Below are 18,630 nucleotides of genomic sequence, written 5' to 3' on the forward strand. Positions count from 1 at the left end.
ACTCAGCGAAATGATTATCGCGAAGTGCTTTATCAAATTTGTTGCTATGCCTCATAATACCACATTACAGGTTATTTGCTATTTTCAAACTTATTTGACGAAATAGGACTCGTTAAATTTGAGCACACTCGTCATTTCTTATATCGAATCTTAATTTTATGAGCAGTAAAAATAAAACAGGAAGATCTGACCTTAAAGAACGTTTGCCCAAATACACATTTTTCATATTTAAACATTTACACGGAGAAAAAGAAACTCTAGTAAAATTACCGTAGACGTTTATGGTTGAAAAAACCATAAACGAAGATGGTTGAAATAGTTTTAGTTAATAAAACCAAAAGTAAGGGTTGAATTAAAACTACTTTTTTGTCAATATTTTCGGTGCATTTGGTAAAGATTTACTGGAAATTAGGTTTCTTTAAATTATAGTTCTTATTAACACACGTTTTGTAAAAAATAACAAATTGAAAAATAAATTTAACCGAATAAAGGATTTGCTTCTTTCGACACTAAAGTACAATATTTACAATACTATCGAGTGGTAATCTGATAATTGAGGTGACATGCTAATAAAATACATTGGTCAAAAAATTCTAGGGCTCTTACGAATAAAAAGTGCTTCCTTCGACACTAAAGTTCAATATTTACAATAATATCTAGTTGTAATCTGATAATTGAACTGATATGTTAATATAATACAGTGGTCAAAAAATGCTTGGGCTGTTACGAATTAAAAGTGCTTCCTTCGATACTGAAGTTCAATATTTACAATACTATCTAGCGGTAATCTGATAATTGAACTGACATGTTAATAAAATACAGTGGTTAAAAAATTCTAGGGCTCTTACGAATAAAAAGTGCTTCTTTCGATACTGAAGTTCAATATTTACAATACTATCTTGTTGTAATCTGATAATTGAACTGATATGTTAATATAATACAGTAGTCAAAAAATGCTTGGCTCTTACGAATAAAAAGTGCTTCTTTCGACACTAAAGTTCAATATTTGTAATACTATCTAGTGGTAATCTGATAGTTGAACTGACATGTTAATAAAATACATTGGTCAAAAAATGCTAGGCCTCTTATGAATAAAAAGAGCTTCTTTGGATACTAAAGTACAATTTTACAATACTAGCTGGAGGCTATCTGAACACATGACGTATACATCTGCCGACTTATATTTTTATGCTGAATTGAATCAGATAAAACAGGAATCGATAAAATTGATAGTATAAAAGTTATAAGGATTTTGTATACAAAAACATGAAAAGTTTAATTTTGTTCGAAAGTTTAATTTTGACTTGCACTTACGCATCAATTACGTACCTTATAAGACTATTTAGACAAGTGAAAGATTGTATGCCATCTATTTTTTACTCGCTTATGAGAAAGAACTGAGAACGAATACGAGTCAAACCAGCTATTTCAAAAGTTGCTTTGTTTTCTGTATAAAAAGTAGTGGTTTTTAGTAGTTCTTTGAGTAGTAGAAATAATGAAGAAACCCCTTATAAAGTGCACATGATTCCAGCCGAAAATAGTATTTTTATACTTAATTATTTGCAATTTTTGAACTAGTCGTTTCTACTGACTCGTGTATATTATCTGATATTATTCAACTTAAGAAAATACAATGAACTAAGCGTCCATTTAAATAAATAACCCCAAGAAAACAAAGCCGTAATAGCTACTAAACTAAAAATTTTATTCACTTCGAAAATGTACAATTTTGAACACCATGCTTCAAGTGCTCAAAAATAGACGCCCATTTTCAAGACTTGCCAGACGTGAATGACAAGAAAAAAAGTGGTTTGAAATATAATGCATGAAGTTGACAACGAAAAACGGAAAATTAAGGAGAGATACAAAACCAAGAAAACCCCAGTAGCCAAGGGAGAAAAATAGAAAAAACAGAACAAGAAAAACCACAGTGGAAGAGAGGGGCAAATTAGTGAAAAATGCATTTCCATTCACTATGGTGGTAAGGAATTAATACTGTTAACAAGGAAATCAGCTTTTATATGAATAAAACAAGATTCCAGGATATCAAGATGAGTTGATGTGATTGGGGGGAAAATGATTTATGCGCAGTCCAAATTAAATGTATGCCCAAGCTTTCAACAATGTGCAGTAATTGATGATTTTTCGAATTCTTGAAAACGAACATATCTCGTCTAAATTTGAAAGCGGTTCTAGTTTGTCCGATGTCTCCAATGTCACACAGTCAATACGAAATTCAACTCGCCCCCTCAAATTACCCCATTTTACTCAAAAAAAGGGAGAAGCATGCAGGGCACAATATGAAAGTTTTCAGATACCATTTATTATGAGGTAACAAAACACTCTATTGAAAAATACCTTGGTGTAATTAATTTGTCAGCAAAATGACTCTTCTTTTGCTATAATTACTGGACTAGTGTAAAATTTCAGTAAGTAATAAAAAAAATTTGTTTATTTGATCTGATATATTTTATTTGTACAATAAATATAGTAAAATTAGATATATTTAAGGCCAGCTGTCAGAAGTGAATACTGTCAAGTTATTGGTCCATGTTTCTAAGGGGTAGGTACGTTACTTCAGTTCAGTTCATCTCGCATTTTTTCTTTCATGTAAAAAAAAAGTTTTTTTTATAAATATTAAAAAATACCTCATTGTACTGAAAAAAAACTTTTGAAGTCTGTTTTCTGTTTAATTTACAAATTAGTATTTAGTGAAAATCAAGTAGAGAAGGAAAAAAAAATTTAAAAAAAAGAAGTAAATAAATTATTGAATTTGCCCTCAGCTTCTGATTTAACATTTAAAATATTTCATTCAACTCTCGTCATTCGGAAAACACTCGTAACACTTCGGAGAACACTTCGGAAAACACTCGTCATTCAAATGTAATGACATTGTAATCAGTTTTTTATCACTTCTATTGTGTTATTTATTTTATATTACTTGTTCACAACTACGGAAGTGACTGCCCTTTTCCTTGCAGATTCAAGGTCATTATTACTATCAGAGCGCAAAGATATGAATAATATCGTTTCTTTACAGCTGTCAATTTTCGTTTTAAATTTGCATAAAAATCTCAGCGAGTTCAATTCTTTACACATTCACTGCAACACGAACATCATGAAGTGGTTCTCTGGATTAATTCTATGCCGTATGTATAATTCCTTCACTTATTATTTTTTATTTGGTTTTTAAATGCATTTTTTATTTTACGTATTAAAGATGGTTTTATCAGAAACAGTATCTCAGAAGAAAATATTATTATTGTTTGGAACTTGTCACGTTTCGCGCCTACTGTATCTCCTTCACGTTTTAAATATGTAAATATGAAAATACATTGTTTTTATTTTGAAATTATTAACTCTTTTGTGTATTTTATTTTTTGAAACTCTATATTACTGAGTAAATTAATATTTAGAATCTTTCATTTTTAATCAAAAGTGCATAATGTTCTTGGCGGTAATGATAGGTGCCCAGTGCCTCATTTTCAAATTGAATTAGAATTTTTTTTGTTCAGAAACTACATGCTTATAATGCTTATAGATTCGTTTTATAAAGCTAAAACATTTATTAAGTATTATGCAACTTATTAGAAAGTATAATGCTTCAGATGACGGAAGTTTGGATATTTCTTATGGCTGAACACGTCCAGTGTTCAACGTCTCATTATGATTTTTAATTTTATACAAATTATATATCCTTTAAATATATATTATATATGTTTTATATATAAATTATATATCTTTTAGATTTATTACAAATTATATATCCTTTTAAAACTATAACGCAAAATAATTCATTTTTGAATCTGAAGCTTTTTATTTTTAGTAAATAAAATAGAAATATTGATTTGATATATATATATATATATATAATATAATAAAAAGTGTTGTAACTCATCAGCTACCAGCAACAATAATACATATATTTGAACGAAAAAAGTGTCGAGCAACGTGAAGTGTATAGCAACGTGACGAAGCCTCATAAGCTGTAGGCCGGGTTGCTGTTGGCTGTACCCTACAGTAGCAATGATAACATAAGAACGCAAAGATTTTTTAAGTATAAAACCAAAAACTTTTAAATCCATAGTTAGCGCACATCCAAATTCTATCCTATTCCACGTTCACAGATACCATCACATCATAAGCATCCTTCCAAATTATTGGATTAAAGATGGTGCGTCATAAATGAGTGCAAGTGATGTTTACGGTTTATGTATTTGTGAACAATGTAAATCTCAAAAAGAAAATTTAAACCGGGGCTAAAAAGAGATGGACAAAATTAATTGGGGGTTATTGCAAAAGAATTTAGCTGTGAAATTTTCCACTTCCGAAGTAAAGTTAGTTTTGTATAATTTGAGAAATAATACCTCTGAGCACCTTGACACAATGTGCAACTGAAATGGTTCTGTAAACTGAGTACCTTAAATGTAAAGTCTTAACGTTCATCGTATACGGAGATAGTGACTTCGTAGCTTGTATATCCATAAAATGTATTATAATATACGCAAATCTAAAAAATATATAGCAATATCATCATCAATAGTTTTAACAAGATTTAAACAACTAGCATAAATTGAATGATGTAAGCTTTGAAACTAAGAAAATTAATGCAGAAATGTCATCAATATATCGGCAACATAAAAAAATAATTATAATTTATCTCGTTACATAATTGTTTTTCATAGTAAATTAAAAATAGGTTAGTCATAGTTGAACTAAAAGTAGCTGCCATGGAAATATTAATTTGTTGGAGTTAAAAACAGTCATTATTAATGTAAATGTTAGAAAGACATTTTTTTAAAAGAACTAGAAATTTATCAATACAAAATTTTATTTGTGCAGAGGCAAATTGAACTAAATTAGAAATTGCTAATAATAAGAGTTCAAGAGGCAAGGCGGTCAAAAGATTAACAAAATCAAACGTGCTCATAGAAGCTATATTATTACATGTTTTAAGACTTTCAATCACTTCATCACTATTTCGTACCACCCAAAATCATGGATAGTTTCCTGATTTCAGAGCAAAAAATAGTTCTTTTAATAGAAATTTCAGTAGGATTGCAAGTTTTTTACCAATAGTGGAGGTAGGACTGCAGATAATTTATTTAAAGTGCTATCTTCACTTTGAGGGCATATAGTACGTCAATTGGATCCAATAGCACAACTATGGTTAACCTATTTTTAATTTACTCAAGGTACTCAATCTACCAAACTATTTCAGTTACATTAGTGTCAGGCTGCTCTGAGGTATTATTTTTCAAATTATCAGATTTCTAAAAAAAAACCCGTAACAACAAAACCAACTTTACGTTGAAAGTGGAAAATTTCAAAGCTAAACTGTTTTGCCATAACTTTCAAATCACCTTTCGGCCAAATTTAAATTTTAATTTTAAATTTTACTTTTTGAGATTTACACTGTCCCCAAATGCCTAAATAGTAAGCGTCACTTATATTCATTTATGACGCACTATCTTCAATCCAATAATTTGAAAGGATGGCTGTTGAATTGGCTGTATCTGTGAACGTGGACTAGGATAGAATTCGGGTTTGCATTGAAAATGGATTTAAAAAAAATCGTTTTTTTATTTTAAAAATCTTTGCTTTCTCATGTTATTATTGTGAGCGTAGGGTTCAGCATATCAATATAACCAAACAAAATATATCAGTAAAATAGTGTGAGGAGCACTAAAAAAATTCGAAGAAAAAAAGAACACATTAAGTAAGTTAAAGTTAATTAATTAAGTTAATTAAGTAAGTAAGCATTATGCTTATTTTACCTAATTTACTTAATTAAGTTAATTAATTAAGTAAATTAGGTAAAATAAGCATAATGCTTAAGTAGGTAACTAAGCCTTTGTAAACTGGCAATCTTATTACGAAAATATTTTAAATCATTCTTGAGAGTTTCCCGTACATGTAAGTCCATTTGAATTCATCACTCTCTTTAAAGATTTCGTTTCGTGTTTTGTTCTGTTTTTTCTTTACATTTTATTTTCTGGTTTTTACGTGATATATTTTTAACTTAATGTGTTCTTTCATTTTACAATTTTTATTTTAGTGCTCCTCACACTATTATAATGATATATTTTGCTTTGATTATATTGAAACAATATTAGATTTGTATATAGATACAATATTACTTCGACTATATGGATACAATATCCTTTTTGCCGATCTGTTCGTGTAAATTGATTAAGACATTTTATCTTTTCCTTTATTGTTTTCCGGCTTTTCAATATTATTTTTTAAAAAAAAATGTATAATTTTTTTTCCTTCTCATTTTATTAATCTTTAATATATATGTAATATACACTGGTTATCATAAATTAAGGAAAATTCACAAAAATCGCGATAACTCAAGAAATTACACATGGAATTTTATGAAACTTACCCACAATATACAACACATAGTAAGGTATTAAACAACATAAAAAGAAATTATCAGACATTAATAGTAGTATAGAAATTAGCACATGTATAAAATAAACAAATTGGAAGTATCGGTTTGCAATAGAAAAAGTACCTTTAATATGGAATATGATTGCCTCTAGAAGCAATACAGCACAAACAGCGATGTGTGATGCTTTCAATTATGCGGTCTATCAGTTCAATAGGAAGTGAGAGCCATTGCTCTTGTAAAGCAGTTGCAAGCGTGGCAAGGGTCTGAGGGGGCGGATTGATGGCAGATACACGCCTCCCTAGAGCATCCCAAACGTGCTCGATAGGATTCAAGTCCGGGGATCGAGCTGGCCACTCCATGCGAGTAATTGTTTCCTGTTGAAGATAATCATCAACAATGCGAGCTCTGTGTGGTCTTGCATTATCGTCCTGTAACAGGAAGCAATCACCAATTGCCCCGGCATATGGGCGCACATAAGCATCAAGGATGTTGTCTCGATAAACCTGAGCATTCACGGTTCCCCTTGGAAAGACATGGAGGTATGTGCGCCCTCCTAAGGATATGCCTCCCCAAACACAGACACTGCCTCTTCCGTATGCATCTCTTTCACGGATGTTTGATGGATGATAACGGGTCCCAGGTTCTCTCCATATCAAATAACGTCTACTGTCACTTTCTAGACTAAACCTGGACTCATCCGTAAAGAGAACAGGCCTCCATTGATCTGACGTCCAGTGGACATGTTGTCGGGCCCACTGCAAACGGTCTCTCCTATGGCGTGATGTGAGCGGCACGCAAATGGCTGGTCGTCTCGCATACAGACCACCTTCGTGGAGCCTTCTGCGCAGAGTTGACGTTGACACCAACCTTCCGGTGGCTGCAGCAAGAGAGGATCTAAGATGTGTCGGAGTAGCGGTTCTATTCCTGCGTGCACTTAATGTCAAATATCGGTCATCGGCACTGGTCGTAACAGTTGGCCGTCCTTGACTGAACCTCCTAGATGCCGAATCTGTGGTTTGAAATTGCCTCCAAAGTCTATGAACCACAGATGGACTCACATTTAGCCATCTGGCCACTTCTGATTGACTCTGCCCTGCCTCTAGTCTCCCGATGGCTCTCCATCGTAGTTCTTCAGGCAAATGATGCCTAGAGGTCATTATTACGAATTGGCTATCTCAGATTTTCAATGTCGCAATCACAGTAAAATTTGTGTGCTTTCTCTCAAACTTGGACTTTTATGCTCCAGGCAGATGACGTAAGCCGAGTGCAGCGCCACTAATTTGCATATTGCAATTTTACTCAGCTACTCTTAGTGGACAACATATGCAAATTTTGCACGGTTTGGCTTACTTTTGAAAGAGTTATCGCTATTTTTGTGATTTTTCCTTAATTTATGATAACCAGTGTATATATATATATATATATATATATATATATATATATATATATATATATATATATATATATATATATATATATATATATATATATATATATATATATATTTATTGTTTTCTTTTAGTCGTAATTGGCTTGGCTTATTCTCAAGAGGATGAAGACGTTGACTATTTGTCCCCCTATTATTGCTATCTGAGTAAAGTGTTCCAATATAAATGGAACGCTGATTATAGTGGAGGCTGGTGCCAGTAAGTCTTTTCTTAAAATTGTAATTAAATTCTTACTCGTAATATTATTTACAACTAGTATATACCAAAATTGTAGCTGATGGAAAAATTAAGTCCCTTAAAGCCATGTTTGACCACCTTTAATGATACAAAAGTAGGTATACATTATCATTAGAACATTTTCTATGATATTACATTTCAATGTACGAGTTCTGGTTCAAACTAAGGACAATTTGAATCAGAACACGAATTTCTATAAATTTTTCCTTTGAAAACTTTCCTTTTCATACTTTTCCAACTTAAAGTTAATATTTATTAGAGTTAATATTAATTAATGTTAGTTGATCTATGCTCCTGATTTCTATCATATATCTTTAATCATAAAGTTTTAAAATTAGGGTTCTTGAAAATATATAACTGTCAAAAAGAAAAGCAGTAAAGTACACTCAAGTTAAACTTCGATAACAATTAACTCGAAAATACGTTTAAGAGATTCTCAAAAATCACTGGTCAACTTAAAATTTTTCCCCTGACTTGGTCATAATGTCAGTAACTAGAACCATAATATGGTCTAATAAGATGCTAATCTGAAACTTTTTTCGTTCACTAAAACTGCAGTGCTGTGTAACCAGTTGTATACTACTGATTGCTTTTCATATTGCAGAACTATGTAACGTTTTCTACGGAAAACGGTGAATTGCACTGCAATACATTTCTATCGAATTAGTATTGGTATTAAGTTAAGAGAATTTTTTTTCATCAAACGTAAAGTAGTGTTTTTAACTATGTAATAGCCAAAGAATTTTCAAGCCGTCGATAAGCTTTATTAGAAGCATTTTAGGTATAACTTTTTCCAAGATATTTACACTTCTCCAATCTTTTCAAAATTTTATGTCTGCAATTTTAACTAACCGATTCATGCTAGCAGATTTGTTTTAAGATTTAAAAGCTGTTTGCTAAAACCTCTTCCAATTCATCCCAGTAGTGTGGGTTGGGGATGATCCTTCAAGCTTCTTCCACTTGTACCAAGTACGATTATGCTAGTAGGTTGAAATCGAAAAATTCGTTAAGTGCTAGAAAATCAATAAAACTTTTAAGTGCAAAAAGGTTTTCGTATCGGCAGGCAAAAAAAAAGTATTTAAAAGTATAATGTAAGTGCAAATGTAAATTTTTTTTTATGTCACAAAATATCTTGATGATTACTAGCACCTGTATATTTTTGCAATGAAAGAAATATTTTATTAAAATGGAGTAATTTAAACTGATTCATCAGAAAGTAATATTGCTTTTACTTTTCATTTATAGACATGAACCAAAAATAGCAAAATATCAGATACAAGCAGCTGAAGAATGTAAAACAGGATTTGCTGATGCAGCCAGGAAATATCATGACAATTTGAGTGCAGTATGCAGTAATGATTTAAAAGGTACTATATTTCTATATTCTTATATTGTAAGATCGTAAATGATTCTTAAAGTTAATTTGTTATTTGTGGTTCTTCAATTCATTAGTGCTATTTAAATTGAAGCACAACATGTTGTTGATAGGATTTTAAAAAGGAAGCTAGAAAAACATTTTAATAAGAGCGGGATAACTTTTAAGCCTAATGGAGGCAACGAACGGCATGAGTTGAATGGGTATTGAGCTAGAATTGAGGCTTCCTGGAATTAGGCTTAACACAAAGTAAAATGCTATTTAATTCGGTGCAAAAATTAACTAAGCTCAGTTTGTGCAAGTTCATCTAAATATTTCAAGTGTATACAAACATAAATTCAATATATATTTCAAATCATATATAAACATGGCAGATATATTGGCTATCAACATTGATGGCTTTGCAACACTGGAACACCATTTCCCCCTTTTTCAATACATATTCAATTTCTTTCTCGCCTAGATGGAGCAGGAAATGAGAAATTCATTGTAAATATATGTTTAGATACAATATTTTCTAATATTTATGTTTAGCTCTTATTGGATTTCTTTGCGTCCAGTTATTGCACAAGATCCGAGGGACTTTATTTCAGTGGGACACAATTTATGAACACAATCATAATCCGTAGCATCCATCCATTCATTATAAAGAAAACAAAAGTGTAACACCAAAATTTTGTAGTTCTTATACTGAAATGTACTATACTCAGACTTAAATAAGCAAAAAAAAAAATAGAAATTGAGCTGTTTTTTAATTGTAAGGTTGCTTATAAGCCAATCGAAACTAATACAATAAACTATTGTTTCATAATGTAGTTTAATCTGCAAATGTTGATTTTTATTAAAAATGCAAAATAGTACAATGTATGAAATGTATTAATAAATATTCCTTCGTACATATAGTACAGTAGAAACGTTGTGTTTTGCATTGCATAGTAGCTACATCATGTTAAGCATTCTGCAATAGCAACATTGTGTTTAACATTGTATAGTTGCAACTGTTATTTCTCGCAGTCATTATTATTTTTAAAAAGCCATTTATTGTAGTTCCTGCAAATATATTCCTTTGCAAACAGTTATTTTTAGGTAGAAGAAGAGTGTGAATTTAGAGTTCTTTGCCTAATTTCGAAGCATTTTTGATCCACAAACAGAAGCATTTTAGTTGGTCTTGCTGCATGAGAGCTTTTTTGCGACGTGAAATTTTACACCGTGTTACAAGACATGACTCGAAATTTAATCAAAAATTGCACATTTAGCAATAAATTGGAAATTCCTGAAACATCAAAGATCAAACCCAATTAGCTCTTTTGTTTACAGTGACCTAACTTTGTATTACTCAGCTTAACAATTAAATCCTGCTTTAAATCCCTTGTGTTTGGAGTAACATTTTACACTTTATGTCACACTTTTACAAAATACTTGCGTTTAAGCAGCAAAATGACTGATTAGAAGAAAGGAAAGTTCAATATGGACCACTTGTCATATATATTTTGATGTTGAAATATTTCTTTATTTACTTAGATATAGAAGGAGACTGTGATTCAATGATGTTTACTGATCCTGGTGAGGAATGCTTTGCTGATTACTTCGCAGAGTATCAAAAACCTGGTGCAAATCCATTTGACGTCGTTGCAATGGAAAGAGCGTTGTGCAAGTAAGTTATTGAAAAGCGTTGATTTCGCTACTCGCACTTTAATATTTATACCTCCATTTTTGGCTTCTTGTTCACATTTTAATCAAACATTTTAATTTATGGAATCTAAAAATTTCAAGATATTTTTTTTCACCTCTGTTTTTACATTAAAACATAGTAGGAATAAGTTAAGCATTATACAAGACTTTAATCTTCATGATATACGAAAAAGTATTTCTACAAACTATTTAGTTTGCAAATAGCCCCATAAATTTATTTGCATCTATCATGAAAAAACTAAACTAAGCGAAAAATATTTCTGTCGTTTCGTTTTAAATTCAACTTATTGTTTATAAATAACGCTTTCGTGAAATGTAGAAAATGCTTTCAGTTTCAATACAAGATCATTTTTTGCAAGTGACACTTTAATAAAATGTAAATAGTCGTCGTTTGACATATATATATATATATATATATATATATATACACACAGTCCAGTCAGATTAATGTGACCACCTGTCAAAAGCCATAATAACCACCTTTGGCAGAGCAGACCGCTACGAGACGTGCTGGAAGAGAGTCAATTAAGTTTCTAAAAGTGTTCACTGGGATGTTGAGCCATGCCGACTCCAGTGCCGTGGCCAACTGAGCAAGATTACGCGGTTGAGGATCCATGGCGCAAGCAACCCGATCGAGGTGGTCCCACACATTATCGTTTGGGTTTAAATCCGCTAAGTTTGCTGGCCAGGGGAGTACGGTAAATTCATCCTGGTGCTCTTCGAACCACGCACATGTACTGCGAGCTTTATGACACCTCGCATTGTCCTGGTGGTAGAATCCATCATTCTGAGGACAAATCATTTGCATGTAGGGGTGGACATGGTCCGCAAGGACAGATACGCACTTGTACTGATCCATCGTGCCTTCCACAAAGATGAGTGCACCCAGTGAATGCCGGGAAAACATTCCCCAAACCATAACGCTCCCTCTTCCAGCCTGCAGCCTTCCGGCAATTGTTTCAGGGTGTTTGCTTTCAGACGTTTCACGCCGTATACGCCAACGTCCATACGTCTCATGGAGCATAAAAAGTGATTCATCGGAAAAAGCCACCTGTTGCCACTCTGTGGACGTCTAGTTGCGGTACTGGCGTGCAAATTCCTGCCTTCGTCACCGATGAACAGCAGTCAGCATAGGTGCATTAACCAGGCGTCTGCTGCGGAGGCCCATGCGCAGCAACGTTCACTGAACAGTTGTTGAGGATACACTCTTGGTAGCCCCTTGGTTCATCTGGACGGTCAGTTGCTCAGCAGTTGCACGTCCATTTGTCGAAACGCATCTCCGTAGCATTCGTTCGCCTCTGCCATCTTTGGCCCGTGGTGCACTACATGTGCCATGCCGCTTGCTTTGTTTAGTGCCATTTTGTCATACACGGTATACTTTTACCACGGCGGCCCGCGAACAGTTCACAAAATCAGTCGTTTCCAAAATGCTTCCACCTTTGGCCCGAAAGCCAATAATCATGCCCTTTCGGACGTCGGATAAATCGCTACATTTCTGCATTGCGCCAACGACTGAAATGCTTCTCGATGCCCTAGGACATCCAATATATAGACTACACTGTAATGTGCAGCCACCTGCACTCTGTGATTGGTTATTTCACGTTGACAGCGAAAGTAGGTGGTGGTCACATTAATGTGACTGGACTGTGTATATATATATATATATATATTGGTTTTCGGTATGTCCATCAGTGCTTCCTGCGATTTTTACTTTGATGAATGTCATTACCATTTGATGAACGCCATTCACTTAAGTGATGTCTGGATTGCGTATCGTACTCATAAACCCACGTCTCGTCTCCAGTAATGACTTTTTTGATGAATGTGGCATCGGATTCAGCCTCGCAAATCATGCCTTTTGCGACGTCAACACGGTCTCTTTTTTGCATGAAATTGAGGTCTTTTGGCACCAACTTTGCTTCCACAAGACGGAATCCCAAATCCAAATGTCTTGGACGGATCTATAGGCAATGTTCAAGCCCTCCGCTATCTCTATGATGGTTAATGTGCGGTTATTGACCAACATTTCTTTTACTTTATCCATGTTTTCGTCTTTTTTCGATGTCAATGGTCTGCCACTGCGTTCATCATCTTCGATTGACTCACGACCCCTTTTGAACCGCTCGTGTCACTGGTAAACGACCGTTTTCTTTGGAGAATCGTTGCCGAAACACTTTTCCAACATTTCCAACGTTTGCGCACCATTAAATCCGTTTTTTACTTAAAATTTAATGCAAGTTCGTTGTTGCAAATTTAAATCCATTTCTAAAATTGTAAGAAAAACGCCAACACACGCAGAAATAGATGTACTCTTGGCTACGTAACTTTTGCAAATGTCAAGCTATGACGCTATGATTTAGAGGGAATATCAACAACAGTGTACCAACTTAATAAAAAAAAAATAAAAATAAAAATAAAATAAAAAAACAGAACTCAAATCGGAACGATGGTAGCGCCACCTGGAGGTTATTCTGGGAACTTTTTGATCAAGGTGGTATATGTGTATGTTTGACGCAGTATTCGAAGTAAATTGTGGTTCTGAATTAAAATCCTCACCTAACTATTTTTTCTTTTTATGTTTTTTTAGACATTTTGATAAAATGATGACCTGCCATTATACAAAAATTGCAGAGAGATGCAAAAACTACTACCATCTGTTCCTCCGAGTTATGGAACCTTACAGAGAATTACAACACAGTGTTTGTGCAATTATTCCTTCACCTTAGAGTTATAAATATTATTAAAATTAAATAAAAAGAGTTCATACTAAACGTGTTTCATTTCATTTATTTCCTCATATGAGGTCAAGCACATGATCCGTATGCTTTCTAACTGTTAAAATTATTCCTATTCCATCTTATCATTGTAAAACAAAATAATTCTTTTAAATTATTTCTAGTTCTTTAAATTATTTGCCTATTAAATTTAAAATGAAAGACAAAAATTAAGACAAGCTCATTTTCAGGAAGGTAAGTATTTATTTGAGGGTAAAAACTGCAAGCATTTATGTTAATTTAAAGGAAGATTATTTAATTACTTATTGCTGGAAAAATTAGAATAAATTACAATATAAAAATTTACCGTGTTAATTAACTGTTTAGTAATAGTGTTTCTAGCAGGAATTGTGTGTGAAAAGAAACTTGAAAAAACATTTTATGATGACGTAAATTCCGAGGAAGAACGTTATGAAAACTTTAAACGCAATTTACCAAAAATCATCTGTTTTTATTATTTTTTATCTTATTTTTATATATTATTATTTTCTTAGACTATTATAATTTTATTGTTTAACTAACACTATTACACACTATTTTGCATTATACTTCACTTAATTTAACACTACTATACAAACTCATTTTCTCATATTTCTAAAAAAATAGATAATATTTTTATATCTTAAAAAGTGTTTAGGTCATGCGATTTCTCATACATTTCAAAGAAAAATAATGTTCTTGGACACCCTATAGCAAAAATTATAACTATGAGCTTGTAACATATATCAAGTTATTTGGTTATTACATTAAATAGTTCTACGAAATTTCGGAAGAAGTTTCCTCAGAAGAAGTTTGAAGAGTTTGGAAGAAGTTTGAAGAAGTTTCCTCAAAAAAAAAAAAAAAAAAACCTTGGGTATTAGTTTTTCCGAAGAAGCACCTCTTTTTTCTATAATTACTGAAAGAATATAAAATTTTTTAGAAGCTGGTATCCCTTAATCATTAATTTATTTTATATATACAATATACAGAGTCAAATTGACATAAATTTATAATAATATACACTGCAAATGAAAAACATTTTCGCCTTGGCATATATATATATATATATATATATATATATATATATATATATATATATATATATATATATATATATATATATATATATATATATATATATATATTAATATCAGAATCTTAAATCAAAGATACGAGTCGTATCTTTTCTAACAGCTGTTAATTTTCTTTTCAAATATTTTAATTTTCGTTATATACATACATTAAAATCTCAGAGGGTGCAATTCTTTACGTATTTACTACACACAAACATCAATATTCATATTTTTCATTGTGTTTATTTTTGTTTTATTTTTCATACATTTTTTTTACCTAATGAACTTACACCTACAGATGTGACTTCTCTTTTCCTTGCACATTAAATGTTATTGATATTATCAGAATCTTAAATCAAAGATACGAATCGTATCTTTTCTAACAGCTGTTAATTTTCTTTTCGAATATTTTAATTTTCGTTATATACATACATTAAAATCTCAGAGGGTGCAATTCTTTACGTATTTACTACACACAAACATCAATATTCATATTTTTCATTTTTTTGTTTGTTTTACTTTTCATAAATTTTTTTTACCTAATGAATTTACACCTACAGATGTGACTTCTCTTTTCCTTGCACATTAAATGTTATTGATATTATCAGAATCTTAAATCAAAGATACGAATTGTATCTTTTCTAACAGCTGTTAATTTTCTTTTCAAATATTTTAATTCTCTTTATATACATACATTAAAATCTCAGAGGATACAATTCTTTACGTATTTACCACACACAAACTTTTTCATACATTTTCTTTTTTACATAACGAGCGTACTCCTGCAGATGTGATTCTTCCTCTCCTTGCACATTGAATGTTATTGTTACTATCAGAATCTTAAATCAAAGATACGAATCGCATCTTGTCTAACAGCATCTTTTCTTTCATTTTCTAATATAAAATATCAGATACAGGCCACTGAAGAGTGTCAAACAGGCTATTTTGGGGTGAAAGGGCAAACCTGCATACAATCGGTTGCAATCAAATTCACACTTGCCTTTTGGTATCGTATCTCAAGTTCAGGTATTGTAACCTTAGAAATACTAATATTGAAGTTTGTGTGAATTAAAAATATATTTAACTCAAGGATGAAAAATATTGATTTCAGATTTGATAGTATTATCTAATAAAACGGTTTTTTATTCAACAAAATGTCTTATTGAGCACATCCAGAAACTTAAAAAACCCTTACAACAAGTAATAGTACTAATAGTAATACTTTATTTACGTCGCACTAGAGCATCTCAATAGGCTATTAGCGTCTGTTTTTGAGGCATCGCTGATGTTTATCCGAAGACTTGCAGTCACAATTTTGATCATCTGCTAAGGGGGTGACTCCCCTGCTTTTCTCCAGCACACCAAGTCAAGCAAGTGAACGGAACCCATAACACGCAACCTCAGCCCTTTCGCATTCTGATCAAAATGATTGCCCACCTAGTCACTGACTGCTGTCTGTGAGACTTGACCTTTGCGATCTTCTGGAAACCGTGCCTTACGATGTGAGACGAACTCGTGCAAAGAGTGGTAATAAAAAAAAAAAGGTTTGAAATTTATCCTTTAAAGACTTTTTTTCTCATTTGGTTTATAAACTGAGAGAGATATTAATAAATCATAGGACTTAATAAATCATAGGATCAAAAGTGCAAAAGTACGTATAGTTAAAAATAATTCAGAATCTAAATAGTTTTTTAATTTTTTTCTCCATATTTGCCCCGTAGCAGAAATTATTACTATGATCTGGAGCATTATTTTCATAAATAGACTAATCAAGCAACGATTATAATCATAAAAAAAACACAAATAACATACATGTAGCAAATACACATCTAAATCTAATACTCATAAAGCAAAATTCGCAAATATACACTGTTACTAAAACTACGTAAAATAACCGACAGCAATCTATAGATCTGATTAATTATAAAGTTTATGGTTAAGAACATATTTTCACCTTCGGGTTTGTAATCGTTTACAACTGGTTCGGTTAAAAATTGCAAATACAAATCTGTATGGTTTTGTAAAAATTTACAACTAGCATAAGTTTCAAACCATAAAAATGAAACTTAAACGGACATTGGAACTTAATGGGAGCTGCACCATCTACGCGTGATACTTTCGTGTTCTAATGGTCCAGGGTCACACCGATTGAAGACAGCAAAACACTGGAGCGGAACACTGGATCAGAACACTGAAGCAATACACTGGAGCAGAAATTTCGCAGTATCAACACTAGGATTCGAATTCCTGTTAAACTAGTCATAAGAATAAATGATTAGCACTCTCAGCTACAATATGTACTCAACTTCACGGATCAAAATGGCTTTATAAAGCTCGCTTAGTTGGCACGGGTAGAATTCTGTTTTTCTACATTTTAATCCAACAATTAATAAACGTTTTATCTCTCACTTAACAGTTTGAATATCATCTTTGATTATTTAACTATTTTAGATGAATATAGTAAAATAATAGTTTAATAAATAAACAATTAAATAAATTGCTATTTAACCAAGAAATTCAAACAATTTGGGATAAAACTTTTAGAAATTGCCATTGTCTGAGAAATTTGCAAAGAAATTCTAACAGCTTAAAGTTTTTTTTTTATTAAAAAAGTGAGTTATGTGAACTTGAAAAATTATTTTGTTTTTTGATAAAACTCTTGCGAATAACATTCTTCTTCTTCTTTATTCTAACAATAACAAAAAATTCAACAAAATAATAGGGTATACTTAGTGCTAAGTAAAGCAAAAAACGATGTGAATAAAGCACAAATGAAAGTACATATATTGACATATTATAATTTCAGTTCAGCATAAATTGATATCATAAATAATAATCTTTCTCAGAGTTTAAACGTCAAAATGTCTCTGAAAAACATTCTGGTTCACAGAACTGAAACTATAGTATGCCAATTTAAATACATTAATTTGCGCTTTATTCGCATTTTTTTTGGTTTATTTAATAACTAAAACTATTAGTTTCCATTAAAAATTTCAAGTATTAATTTTCATAAGTAACAACATAGATAAGCAACATGGTAAGAAAAAGAAGCGGGTTTACAAATAACGAAAAAAGTAATAAAGTAAGTAATGAGAAAAAAAATCAGAAAAAATAATAATAAAAGAATTAACTTCTGAGACTAAATATTTTTTAAAAAAATGCACTTACTTCTTACGACTTTCGATAGCCTATACGAAAAAGAAATCTTTGTTGTTTAAAATGCGATGAGAATTGGTTTTAAAATTTATTATCTTTTAACCATTCATTTGTTTTATAGTTTTTTAAAGACAGTGTTATTAAAAGTTAAGACGAGTTTTAATACTACAAGCTGGTGGAATCAAATTAGAATCCGTCTCCATATTTGCTTTCCTCATAATTTTAAATTTTAGATTTAAAAAAAAGTTTTTCTTACAAAATTATAAAATAATTTATCAAAACTTTCTGTAAAATAGAGCATTGTTCACTTTTCGTTTAGTTAAATGCATGAAGTCTGAATGTGGAAAAAAACCAAATAAGTAAAAATTAAAGTAAATTAAGCAAAAATGAAATTTTGATTATATGCATGAGAGCTTTTCCACAATTTCTTACCCACAAAAAAACTTGCGGAACAAGAGTGGTGGCATTGCGATCAGTTTTCTTTTTTTTAAATTCA

The 18,630-nt window shown here is 31.6% G+C and overlaps 1 protein-coding gene across 1 annotated transcript; it reads left to right on the forward strand.

Moving 5' to 3' along the window:
* Nucleotides 1-3,104: 3,104 nt before the first annotated feature.
* On the forward strand, nucleotides 3,105-13,923 carry LOC107448837 (uncharacterized). The gene is made up of 5 exons (XM_087154230.1): nucleotides 3,105-3,149; nucleotides 7,923-8,046; nucleotides 9,331-9,452; nucleotides 10,982-11,114; nucleotides 13,740-13,923. Exons 1-5 carry the CDS (start codon nucleotides 3,119-3,121, stop codon nucleotides 13,876-13,878), a joined length of 549 nt encoding a protein of 182 aa, XP_087010356.1. The 5' UTR covers nucleotides 3,105-3,118; the 3' UTR covers nucleotides 13,879-13,923.
* The last annotated feature ends 4,707 nt before the right edge of the window (nucleotides 13,924-18,630 follow it).

The sequence above is a fragment of the Parasteatoda tepidariorum genome, chromosome 10, assembly GCF_982258835.1.
Source record: "Parasteatoda tepidariorum strain Cologne lab strain chromosome 10, Ptep-v5.0, whole genome shotgun sequence".
In the NCBI taxonomy this organism is placed as follows: Eukaryota; Metazoa; Arthropoda; class Arachnida; order Araneae; family Theridiidae; genus Parasteatoda; species Parasteatoda tepidariorum.

Coding starts and splice junctions, on each gene's coding strand:
- LOC107448837 (XM_087154230.1), top strand. CDS start 3,119: ATGAAGTGGTTCTCTGGATTAATTCTATGCC. Junction 3,150..7,922: donor CTCTGGATTAATTCTATGCC/GTATGTATAATT, acceptor GTTTTCTTTTAG/TCGTAATTGGCTTGGCTTAT. Junction 9,453..10,981: donor ATGCAGTAATGATTTAAAAG/GTACTATATTTC, acceptor TTATTTACTTAG/ATATAGAAGGAGACTGTGAT.